The sequence below is a fragment of the Malaclemys terrapin genome, chromosome 1 (assembly GCF_027887155.1).
Source record: "Malaclemys terrapin pileata isolate rMalTer1 chromosome 1, rMalTer1.hap1, whole genome shotgun sequence".
NCBI classification, from domain to species: Eukaryota; Metazoa; Chordata; order Testudines; family Emydidae; genus Malaclemys; species Malaclemys terrapin.
Genome location: NC_071505.1, coordinates 320,292,399 through 320,304,616, shown reverse-complemented (window position 1 = coordinate 320,304,616; position 12,218 = coordinate 320,292,399). Strand labels below are relative to the sequence as shown.

Here is a 12,218-nt window from a genome sequence, read left to right as displayed (position 1 = left end):
GATTAATGGTTGAAAGCACATTGAAGATGGAAAGTGCTGTAGAAATACTTCATATTCAGATAGCCCAGTGGTTTCAAAGGATAACAGCAATATAAATAGGAACGCCGTAAAGACAAAAGGAAAACATCATGCACTGTAATTTAGTTAAGCCAGCTTTCAACACTGGGTAAAGGTGCTCCAAATATCCAGTTAGTAGTGAATTAAGTATATTGATACACTAACTAAACACACAACCCACTGTAAACAGCTTCTTTAAATAAGTTACAGGAAGGAAAACGTGTGTGGGGGGGGAAATATATGTGAGACATTGCTTATGTTGTAATAATAAGGAAGTAATTAATTATTTACTTACAAGCAGCATACTTAACAGAGCATTTAACATGTTCCTTTTTTACTTTGTTTTAACTAGCTTTTAATTTAACAATTTACCCAGATTCGATTGTAGATTATGGACTTTGTTAGTTTTGTAACTGAGTAACCTTGGGGAAGAAAACCCAACCAGACCATGATGTCTGTTTCCACAATCGCCACTTTAAAAGTTTCATTAACATTTTTCTTTCTGGATTTTTGGTAGAAGGTTGGCTACCATCTTGTCCCAGAAATATAGGTTATCCTCAGCTTTGTAGCACTGATGAGGGAAGCACTGACACCCTAGTCTTTTCTTTGAGAAAAACTTTTCAAGTCTTATCCTCTTCCCTTTCCACTTTGGTGATGGGCCTTATATCAGGAGAGGATAATATCTTCATGCCCTCTTTCTTTTTCTTCGTCACCTGTGGTATTCTGTCCTTGACCTGGAGTCTGATTCCCATTGTCCCTTCTGAAATCGAGGCCTGTTTGTAGGAATCTTTAGCATCTCTTGATATAAGTTGGGTCATCTTTAAAATTCGGTACTTCTTCTTAAGGTGTGCCTAAATAAGATAGCATCAGGACTCCCTTCTGCTTAAGCACCCAGTCCTCTGCTGTTCCTGCTTCGCTATTAATCCTCCAGCAAACATCTATCCTATGCTAGCATGCTTCTAGATAGGCTTCTAGTTTTCCTACCTCAGCTCTCCTTGAGAAATCTGACTAACGTTGGATCAGGTGACCGTCAGTTCCCTCCATGTTCTCCTTCGCCGTTAAGCTTTTCTGTCATGTTCACATGCTCAGTAAACATTTGAGTTTTGTTTCATTGTGAAGTAGTGATTTTCATCAACTCTTAACTCCCTTACCTTGTCTCATCTCGGGCTGTCTTAGGGACTTGATACTACAAGATGGTGTTTGTAAGTCAGCCTGCACAGCCAAATCATGCAGCTTAAAGTAATTTTTATCCATCTTATTTTTTACTCTTAGGCATTGCGGAATATCAATCCCAGCACAGCAAATTCTCCAAAACGTCAGGTAGGCTCTTAACTGATGATTCAGTGTAATAAGAAACAATTGAAGTATTAAATTAGGCTAGCTGAGGAACTTGTTTTACATGAAGCCATGAATAACAGCTGGCTCTGCCATACACCTTTTTAAGCCACTGCTCTAGTTGTGATCCCTAACATCGATGTTAAGAGTGCTTCATTACTTCATCATTATTTCAGTATTTTAAAGCAAACGTGGAATTTGTTACACTTTTCGCATTGCAAAGAACTTTCTCTTGTTTTTCATTCTTGATGATATTGAAATTCCAATTTTCACCCCATCAGAATAGACGTGTAAGCAAACCTCCCATTAAATGTAATGTAATAGCTGGTGTTTTTTATATAATCTTCAGACATGAAGTATGTTCTGATCAGCGCAGTGTTTATATCTAAAACAAACATCATCTTGAGATGAGTACCCTATACATTAATTCATTGAATAAAAGATCACCCAGAATATTTACAAGAAGATCATTGAGAATATCTTAAACTGTCAAAATAGCTGCTGGAATCAGATAATATGCAACATGGAAATCAAAAATCAGTCATTTAAATTCTGTAATTAAACAAGCACTTATTATGCACCAAAACCAAAACAAATAAACATCAGTGCAAAAGGAAATGATCAGAATTTAAGGAGTAATGGGATTCTGAATACATAACCAATTGAATTTGAATTCCTCTCAAACCATTGGGAATTGGAAAGCAATGTAATATATAGCTGAAAAGCAAAGGTTTTCCCTAGATGTGCTCTTAGGACTGAATTGTCCTAGCAACTTGCAGTCGTCATATGGTTATTGTTAATATACCCATTCTTTGGACAACACTCATTGGCAGTTTGTGTGTAGCACATACAGGCTTTGTGCTGTGCTTTTTACTGTAAGAAAACATAGTATAATGAAAGCCTATGTATCCTGCACATCTGCATCCAGACTCTGCTGAAAAATAGTGTCAGAATTCATCACCTTAAAAAATTAATTTCTAGCCCTTATAGTTGCAAAGAGAACCTTCAAAGTATGAACCTCATTAAAACACATGCAGTGCTGTCTCCTTGAGCCTGCAAACAGACATCCCTCCAAAAAATAGCTTTCCCGTTTATCTATGCCATGGCAACTCTGAAACCTAAAAATGATCATTAAAATGCCAACATTACTTCACTGATAATTTTAGGAGCGAGACATCACTGTTGGATGCAGAGGTGAAAAATTGAACAACTGGTTAAAGTTTGCTGGATGAGGGAGTAATTCAAGTCCTGTCCAGTCATCACGAAATTAAGTTACCTAGACCCTTGCTCACAAATGGATGGTAAAGAGGAGCTTCTTTTCCACCCCCTAAAATTCCAAACTGCCTTCCACACCTTCCCATGTACATCCCCACCTTATCCCAACTGTCAGAAATTCCACCTTCTCTTCCTTTCCCACAACAGCTGTTGCAGATACTTGAGAACACAAAAATATGCAGCAAATTGAAAAATTTGGGGACCGTATAAATACCAAAACAATGAAGAAAATATTATGTGGAGCGTTTTCATATTTAACAACGTAAAAGTGTCATTTTTTTTAAACTACTTTTGAGTTTCTAGTTAACCATGATACAATGCAACAGAAACCAGAGGGATCAGAGTGCAGTTATGGGGTCTTGAGTTTAATTAGTTGGGTAGATTAGAGCAGCTAAAAAATTATGATTGGTCTTCGAGTCCTTAAGTGATTTCAGCATCTTTGCCTTAAATGACATTTATAAGTTAGCTGAGGACCAATTTATCACTTAACAAGCATGTGACTATTCTCGACAGTTGTCCACCCTCAATCCTATTTTATGATCTGCGATTGATTAATGAGGCATGTGGCAAAAGCGGGATTAAAGTCTGATTTATTAAATTCAGGTTTACGTTGGGGCTCAACATTGCTCACATCAGGTCATGGGACCTATTGTGTACTAGTCTTCCTTTTGGTTTAAAGGACTTAGGTTTCAGAGTGCTCTGAGGTAGACAGAACACAGCCAGTAGGTTACTCTGTTGATGTCCTGGAAGAGGTTATAAAGCACTTTTTGTTCTTGACTGTTGTATCTAAAAGTACCTTTTGTTTATGCTTTCCTCATATGTCACTTTAGTAAGATGATGATCTGCCACAGATGGAGGAGGAAGATTAGAGAACTACTAGTGGAAATTGTGCTCTAAAAGTTTCTTGGAAGTTTTAGGTCCATGTCTCTGGCAATAATATAATTGAAGTCACAATCCGCATAACTAATCCGGGTTATGAACAGCCTGGTGAATCGGGGCTGTCTTTATCAGAAATAATATACTTCTTCAGTAGACTACTACTTCTTGTCAGATCATTCCTCTGTTTTGCTTATTAAAATCCATCATCTTTAGACTGGATTAGTTGCTTCCACAATGGTAGATTCTTGTTTGGGGGACAAACATGATATGTTCTCTAGCCAAGTGTCAGCTTTTTTACACAGAGCTTCAAGAGACCTTGAGAGTGCTTCAAGGTGACCAAGTTGGATTCATTGCCTGTATTAGTGGGATCATTGATCTGTTTTTGGTGGAATCTGACACTGTCTCCCCTTGGGAGCTCAGGGAGCCATCATCTCTCAAGTGACCCCTTGTGTAAAAATATGTCTTGATGCTGACCACTCATCAACTATTTCCATTTTGGGAATGGATACTGAGAACTCTGTGGTAAGGTGGCTTTGACTTTTACCTGAACACTTAGATAACCTTGACACCTTTCAGTCCGCTTTGAGATCTAAATATGGTACTGAGATTGCACTGGTTTTGTTGGTTAATTCTTTTAGCTGTCAGCTGCCTCGGATGGGATTAAACATGAAGTGTTTGAGTCTGCAAATACTACCAGAGGCTGGGCTTTTTTTTCTGTCAGGGATCTGAGAGGGGTGGTATTGATCAGTTGCTAATCTTTGTGAAGCGTACTGCAAAGGGCTGTATGTTTGTAGGGGGACTTGAGTTTCTCATAACTCCTATATATGTCCTAACAAAAAAATTCAGAGCATATGAAAGCCGAAGTTGCAACTTCCTTTTTGGGTGAAGATAGAGGAAATCACTCTCAGCTATTGCTGCTACTTGGAAATCCAGAAGCACACGAAGCATTTATGTAGGGACTTGTACCAACTCATCACCATCATCAGAGTGCTTAACAAATATCTAAAGTTGCAAATATTAGCAAAGAGTAAACATATCCCCTCAGTTGAGCTATTGACCATATCATTTCTGGATGCTTCTCCCCACCACCAGCCCAGGCGTTATCACCAATATCTTAATGGAAGTCAACTTCAGCCAGCTGTCATCTAAACCCTATATATGACCAGACTCTGGGCAAGTAAAGACTCGATACCGCCAAGGTTCTGTGAAAAAGGTAGAGCTGTGTGTCATCACTGATATCATTGCAGCCCTAAACAGCATGCCCTCCTCCACTAGTAGTCTTACATACCTGTTTAAGATAAGAACATAAGAACAGCCATACTGGGTCAAACCAAAGGTCCATCTAGCCCAGTATCCTGTCTTCCGACAGTGGCCAATGCCAGGTGCCCCAGAGGGAATGAACAGAACAGGTAATCAAGTGATCCATCCCCGTCGCCCATTCCCAGCTTCTGGCAAACAGAAGCTAGGGACACCTGACCATCTTGGCTAATAGCTATTGATGGAGCTATCCTCCATGAATTTAGTTCTTCTTTGAATCCTGTTATAGTCTTGGCCTTCACAACATCCTCTGGCAAAGAGTTCCATGGGTTGATTGTGCGTTGTGTGAAGAAATACTTCCTTTTGTTTGTTTTAAACCTGCTGCCTATTAATTTCATTTGGTGATCTCTAGTTGTTATGGTGTTACGCGAAGGAGTAAATACTTTCTCCACACCAGCCATGATTTTATAGCCCTCGATCATCTCTCCCCTTAGCCATCTCTTTTCCAACCTGAAAAGTCCTAATCTTATTAATCTCTCCTCAGACGGAAGATCCTAATCCTTGTTTTAAAAAGCCCTGCACAATCCTAGCTCCTGCCTGTCTCTCTTCTCTATCTCCTCCCTGTCTCTCCCCATTCTCATCTGTGCCACCTTTGCTGTGGTGCTGTATAAATGGAGCTCTCTCCCAGTCCACCACACCTCCCCACTGTGGTCCTTGCTATAATTCATATACCTCTCTCAAATTGTCTCCTCTTCCACCAGACCTATTAACTCCTGTTCCTCACCCACTTTGGAGTGAGAATTAACAAAAGGGCCAAGAAATTATTTTTTTAGAAGGAGATGTGAGAGACACATGGCAAACTTCACCATTTGCTCAATCATGTGCTTTTGTTTTTCCATATTTCTCATCTGCTTGTTGCCTGCTTAAATTGTAAACCCGTCTGAGTAAAAGCATGATCTACTTACACTTTGCTACATAAATAACTAAAGACTTTTAAAGAGTGGTTGAGTTTCTTCTTTAATTATTTTTAAGTTCATTTTAGCTGGCTCTGTCTGTCTGTCCTAATTTGTGTGGTTAATATGTGTATGCCTAGAGCCAATAGGTGTGTTTTGTAAATAAACATTTTAAATGTTAATAGAAACACTGAGGTAGATGGAAGTAGTATCTCTCAGAACTTTTCTTGTATTTTTAAAGATAAGCTAGGCAAATAAAACTATAGAAATATCATTTTCTAAACTTTGTTTTTGGCAACTAAAAGATTTTTATTTTCTCCACATTGTTTGTTCTTTCAGAAAACAGAACACTAATGTGTACATTTAAAATAAAACCCCATTGATTCTTTTTTTTTTTTTTTAAACACCAACCAGATCAATCAGGCAGGAACATAAATCAACTTTTTCTGGTTTTAGAAAATAATGGGGAATAAAAAACATTAAAAAATAACACTTTTGTATTTTTTGTAAGTTCTGGAGGCAGTTGTGCTCAGAAGTTGGCAAGCTTAAAACTGATACTAAAGGGAATTTTTTTCATCTGAATATTCCACAACTAGGACAGATTACAAGAGCTGGTAGTGTAGACCTGTACTTGGTGTCTGGTACCATTTTACTGACACACAGCTTTCCGTCCAGGTGGCAGGGAATGGACTAAACTCCAGACTTCAAGCAGGCATGCTGGTGTTGGCCAGCCCAGGACTTTATGGGCTATATGTCTTCACTGCCATAAACGGTGTGTGTTTTACAGCAAGATAGCTAAATGAAGTTCGTTATCTCATTTTAAAATCCTAGTGGGGACAAGGCACTGTAGTTTTACCTCAGTGTTGCTAGTTGAGATCTACCCCAAGTAGAAGAGGGACATCGTGTTGACTGCAACTAGCTTCATTGAGGTAAAAGCTCAAGTTCGCTATCTCACTGTAAAAACACATTTTTCTGCAGTGATGACATAGATTTTGGCTCCAATAAATATTTTTGATCAACTAAACTTAAAAGAGGAGAAAAAAATCAATACATTTTATCCCATGTAGAATAAGTATTTTCCTGTTTGTATTTCTTCCTCTCTCCTCTTGCTGTCTGAAACTTTAAAAAAAAAAAAAAAAACAGGATAGTGTGATTTTTAAATGCACACAGTTGGTAGGGAAACTCAGCATTACATATAATATCAGAAACTGCTTCTTTTTTTAATTGACTAGATTTCAAGTTGGCAGAGATACATTGGTATATATTTACTTTGGAGTTTTCCTTAAATACTCTTCATTCACTAAGTCCCCAATCCAGCAAAGCAGCGAGCTGTGTGAGTAGCACCATTATTCTGAATTAGACTATTCACATGCTTAATTGTAGGCATATGGTTAAATAAAATAGGACTTTAATTTTAGAAAATTAGTCATTTTTATATAACCGTAACAATAAATTAAACCCTTAATTTTTAGAAAAACATATTTTAAAGTTCTGTGTTAAGATTTAAAAACATTTTAGTTTTTATGAAACTGAGTAATCAAGGTATTTGTACAGTTACTTTGGATCACTAGAAATAGCTTTTCCCAAAGTATCTCAGTAGAATCAAGCTGTCATTTTTTATTGCTGGAGTTCCTTCCCAAAATCTTAGTTTATAATTTCCTATCTTTTGTTAGCAAGTGGCATCGCACAGAGTATGTAAGTAATCAGAAATATTGGGCTATTGTCTATATTCAAATTGTTGAATAAAGTGACTTTGGACCTCTTTGTCTAGAAAGACACTGGTATTCTATGTACTTGGAGGTTAATTCTGATAGACTGTCTTGTCGTAGGCCCTGAGCCTGCACTGTACATCATCTGCACAAAGCCCCAACAACCTCTGGGGCTCTTTAAGGGTGCAGCAGTCTATCTGTTTAATGCATAATGCAGCACAACCACCATAGGCCCTGATTCAGGAGAGTACTTCAGTACATGTTTGAGTACTGTTCTGAATTGGGGCCTCAGAGTGTGAGACTTCTTGTGAGTTCTTTGGCAGAATGTTTCTTCATAAAACAGTTTTGACTGTCTCTAATGTTCTGTCTTTTCTGTGTAGCTGAAACTTTTGCCAAAGCATAGAGGTATGTCCATCAGAACTGCAGCTCACATTTACGTGGTTAGGATTTGATGAAGAAGTTGCTTGATCTCGCGTATTGCTAAGAAATGTGAAAAATGTTATGGAGAACACTCTAATGCACTACTTTCAAAAGTGTCTAGAAAATCTAAACAAGATGGGATCTGAACAGTTGCTGTCAGTGAAAGGGTGCCCTGTGTGGTTGAATTCTGGGCGGCATGCTGTCTGGCAAAAGAACGTATAAGACGCAAAATACGTTCATTAGGTTTACTGCAGAGGTAACATTACTGTTTCAGCTTCATAGGCACTGCTGTTACAAATTTTATGTGGCTTCTGAAACTGCATATCTAAGCTCCTTGTTGAGAACAATAAATCTAAGTTAAATTTGTTTATTTGTTTAATATGTGGTGAAAGCAGTGCTGTTAATGTTACTAAGAGGTTTGTGCTTTTCTGCTAGTTCAAATGTGGGAGGAGTTTGAGTATCAATAACTGGAATTTGCATAGTACAAAATATTTGTTTATATATGTATGAAAAAAATAAATAAAACAAAGTACTGTCCCCACTGGCAACAGAACAAATTTTTAATAGATTTTCAAAAAAAGCAAAAAAAATTTTTCACCTAGTCATAGCAATAATTATTTTTAAAAACTATTTGTGTCCAAGGCCCCCCAAAATGAAACAAGTACAGAGAAATCCATCCACGGCTATAGAACCCACTGTATCTCTTGCATTTTTTTTTTTTTTTGTATGACTCCAGTGCCCTAAGAACACGTCCTTGTACCTAGTACAGAGTTATGCTGTACTGCACCAAATTACCATCAGTTTTTTAAGAGCTGGCCCCCGTGGGTGCACATGTGCTCTATGTGCCCAGGACCAGAAATTCTTCAATAGCAGTGTCTGTTGATCTGCATCTCCTCATGCTCCCAACCAAGTACATACAGTGCAGCATGGGCCAGCTGTCTCTCCAGTTTCTTTCTACCACTTGTGCTCTGGAACAGAACCTCCTATGTCTGTCCTCTTTCCAGCATTCCTGGTTGATTTTCAGACCTGTAAATAATTGTACTTTTTATATTTAGATAGATTAGTTAGTTCGGGGATCAGGGTATCTCTTCCCTTTGTTCCCACACAATTTGGGGTACCTATCATGCCCAAAGTTCCAGGCTTCAAACCCTGCCTGGCCTGCCTACAGGTCTTCCCAGTGAGTGACCTGCACAAGAGCTGCCTGTACTGCCTCAGGGAAGTGCACATCGCCTTGAGGTGTGGTATCTGTTGTGTTTTTCCCCCACACACACACACACCAGGCAGTCTCGGAAGTTCAGACTCTGGAGACCCCTTATGGAGATATCCATGAAGCCCCATTTGGCCCTGGGGCCCTCACACTCCCCGTTTAGCCAACCTGAGCCTCCAGGCAGCATCCCTCCAGCTCCAGGATCCATTGGTGGTTCTTCAAATGATGCTCTCCAATTATATTCCATTGAGGGGTTACGCATTTATGCCATGCGTCTGGAGTTGGAGAATTTGAAAGTAGTATCTGTTGGTCCGTGCATGCACCCTGGCTTGCCTCATGCTTCCATCTGAGGCGATAAAGGACAAGGCGGACTGACTGCATCTTCAGTTTTTTCTCATTGCCCCATGGTCCACATCAGAACTCTCTGTCCTTGCCTCAGATGCATGTCTAGAAACAATAGTTGTACATAGTTTTTAAACAGTTTTTACAGTAGTTTACAAGTTTTATTTCTTTTCTAGTTTTTACAGAGTTTCTAATAGTTACTAGCTTCAGTTGTTTTAGATAAACTTGGGGTTTTCACCCCCACCACCACCACCCACGTGCAGGTACCTCACTATGCTCAGATTCCTCCAGGCCCAACGAAGGCATGAGGAAGGAAAGGGTAAACACCTGCATAAAAAGAGGAATAAATCACCCTACAAATGCTCAAAAAAGAGGTCTATGTACCTCTGACACCACATGGGATTCCGTGCCTTGGATCAGGTGCATCTGGAGCTCACAAACAAGATAGGCCACTACCTATGGTGCCAGGAACAATTAATACCTCGAAATTGCACTCTCAGAGGTGTGAAGTTCAACTCCAGCACTAAGCAGACATGGAGGGGATTGTTGTTCATCTACATGAGCAGTACCAATCCAGCAAGTCCACCGCTTCCAAGATGGCACAGGCAGGTCTCGTTTAAACCCAAGACACCTACTAGCTCTCCTCCAATGAGAATTTGATACGCTTCTTGAGCATCTAGAAATGTATATAGATCCAGAACAGGGCTGGCTCCAGGCACCAGCACAGCAAGCAGGTGCTTGGGGCGGCCAACGGAAAGAGGCGGCATGTCCGGCTTTTCGGTGGCAGTTCGGCGGCGGGTCCCTCAGTCCCTCTTGGAGGGAAGGACCTGCTGCCAAAGAACGAAGTGGCGCCAATTGCGGCTTTTTTTTTTTTTTTGCCACTTGGGGCGGCAAAAACACTGGAGCGGCCCTGTTCCAGAATCTCCAATCTTCTCACATCTGATTCTTCTGAGAAACATCCCAACTCCATCAATATGACGTTCGTTGGTCCTGAGCTCCAACCGTCAGGTGGATGCCCTAACACAGTTGGTGCACCACTTATGAGCTTCTGTCCTGAGTGCATTGAAGTTGGGTCATGTGGTGCTCTCAGCCCCAGCATTTGAGCCTGATGACTCCTGTTCATCAGCCAAAAGTGATCAGGTATCAACAGCAAACTGGCAAAGAACCATCGGCCTGGCCAGAGCTTCCAGAGTTACCTGGATGTCTTTGCCTCATGGCAAGTCACACTATTGGTCAATGGACCAATGGTACCCACCTCCATATTCCTATCATTTTGGCCATTGGCTGTATCGGGGCCGCTAAGATCCATATTTTCAGACCAGAGAGGAGCCACAGTTCTTGCAGGAACCTTTGACTGATTAGGAGCAATCTGAACTGCCAGATCCACCAGCAGCACTTCTTGCTCTCCCCAGATGAAGTACTGATACCAGCATCTCCCTTACCTCCAGATGATTACAAGCAGTACCTGGACCTCCTAAGGAGGATTGCTGGTTCTTCAGATCTTGCTGGAGGAGGTTCAGGAACCTACCCACCAACTTCTGGACATCGTCCAGGCTACAGCTCCCTCTAAGGTGGCCCTTCCCAACAATGAGTTCCTATGGAGCCCACTAAGAAAATTTTGCATATGGCGCAGAGGACTGAGAAAAAGTATTGTTCACCCCAAGGGAGCAGAATATTTGTTTTTCCAACCCTAATCCCAACTCCCAACTTAGTGGTCCAGGCGTAACAGAGCAGAGTTATCCTCTCTGGACAAAGACACGAGACTGAAACTTTCTGACAAGAAGAATTTCTCTTTGGCTGACCTGTTATTCCCCATAGCGAATTATCAGGCAGAACAAAAAGTAGCCACTATATTGTTCCTGAGCTACTCAATCAGCCCCAGAGGGGATGCCTTCTTGGTGCAGTGGTTGGACCCGCTGATGTATTCCTTCCCTCCCATACCTTTGCTACCTTGCATCCTCAGAATGATCAAGCCGGACAAGGGAGCAGTGATCCTGATAACTTACTGGTAGTGGAGACTATTCTGATTCACCACTATCCTACAGTTGGCCTCTCACCCATGCATTCGCCTTCAGCCATTTCCGAACCTACTGTCTCAGAACGAGGGCAAGACCAACCACCCCAGTCCAGCTTTCCTCTTTCTGACCGTGTGGGTTTTAGATGGACAAGGAACATAGGGAAAGACTGGTTTTAGGCTGTTATAGGATCCATTCTCTACAAGGAAGTGCTATGCCACCAGTTGGAAGCGATTCTCCCTGTGGTGTCAGCAGCACCACTTAACTCCTGAGAAATCGGGAATCCCTCTAATTCTGGAATATCTTCTCTCATTGAAGACATCTGACCTGTTTATGAGTTCCCTAACAGTACATCTGGCAGCTATTAATGCCTTACATTCTCCGGTGAAGAACTGCACTGTTTTCACCCATCCCACTACTGTGACCGTCAGAATGTAAACCTGTCCCCACTTATAAAGCTGAACCTGAGCCTGCTATTTGAACCTTGAACCTTCTGCTTCCTCTACATCGATCTATGAATGTCGATAGCTTGGAGGACAGGAAGCCCCACTCACTTAATGTACACAGGGCTCTGGTCTTCTACTTACACAGGACAAAACCTTTCTGGAAGTCTCCAAGGTTATTCATCACTATTGCTGAAGGAATGAAAGAGAAAGCTATCTTTTCCCAAAGACTCTGAATGGATTTCCACCTTTGTCCTCCTCTTTATGATCTTATAGAAACCCCTCCTCAGGGCCCATTTGATTAGAGTGTAAGCAGCCTCAGTGGC

General features: G+C 40.7%; 1 protein-coding gene across 8 annotated transcripts in view; it reads left to right on the top strand.

The window, feature by feature from the left end:
- Window positions 1–12,218, top strand: part of YAP1 (Yes1 associated transcriptional regulator) — a 149,417-nt gene that overhangs the window by 115,656 nt on the left and 21,543 nt on the right. For 4 of the 8 annotated variants that reach the window (XM_054015582.1, XM_054015583.1, XM_054015586.1 and 1 more), the window contains one exon: window positions 1,330–1,377. The exons of the other annotated variants lie outside the window; for them this stretch is intronic. In XM_054015582.1, the coding sequence (XP_053871557.1) occupies window positions 1,330–1,377 (48 nt within the window). The remainder of the gene's footprint in view (window positions 1–1,329; window positions 1,378–12,218) is intronic. 8 annotated transcript variants of the gene reach the window in all.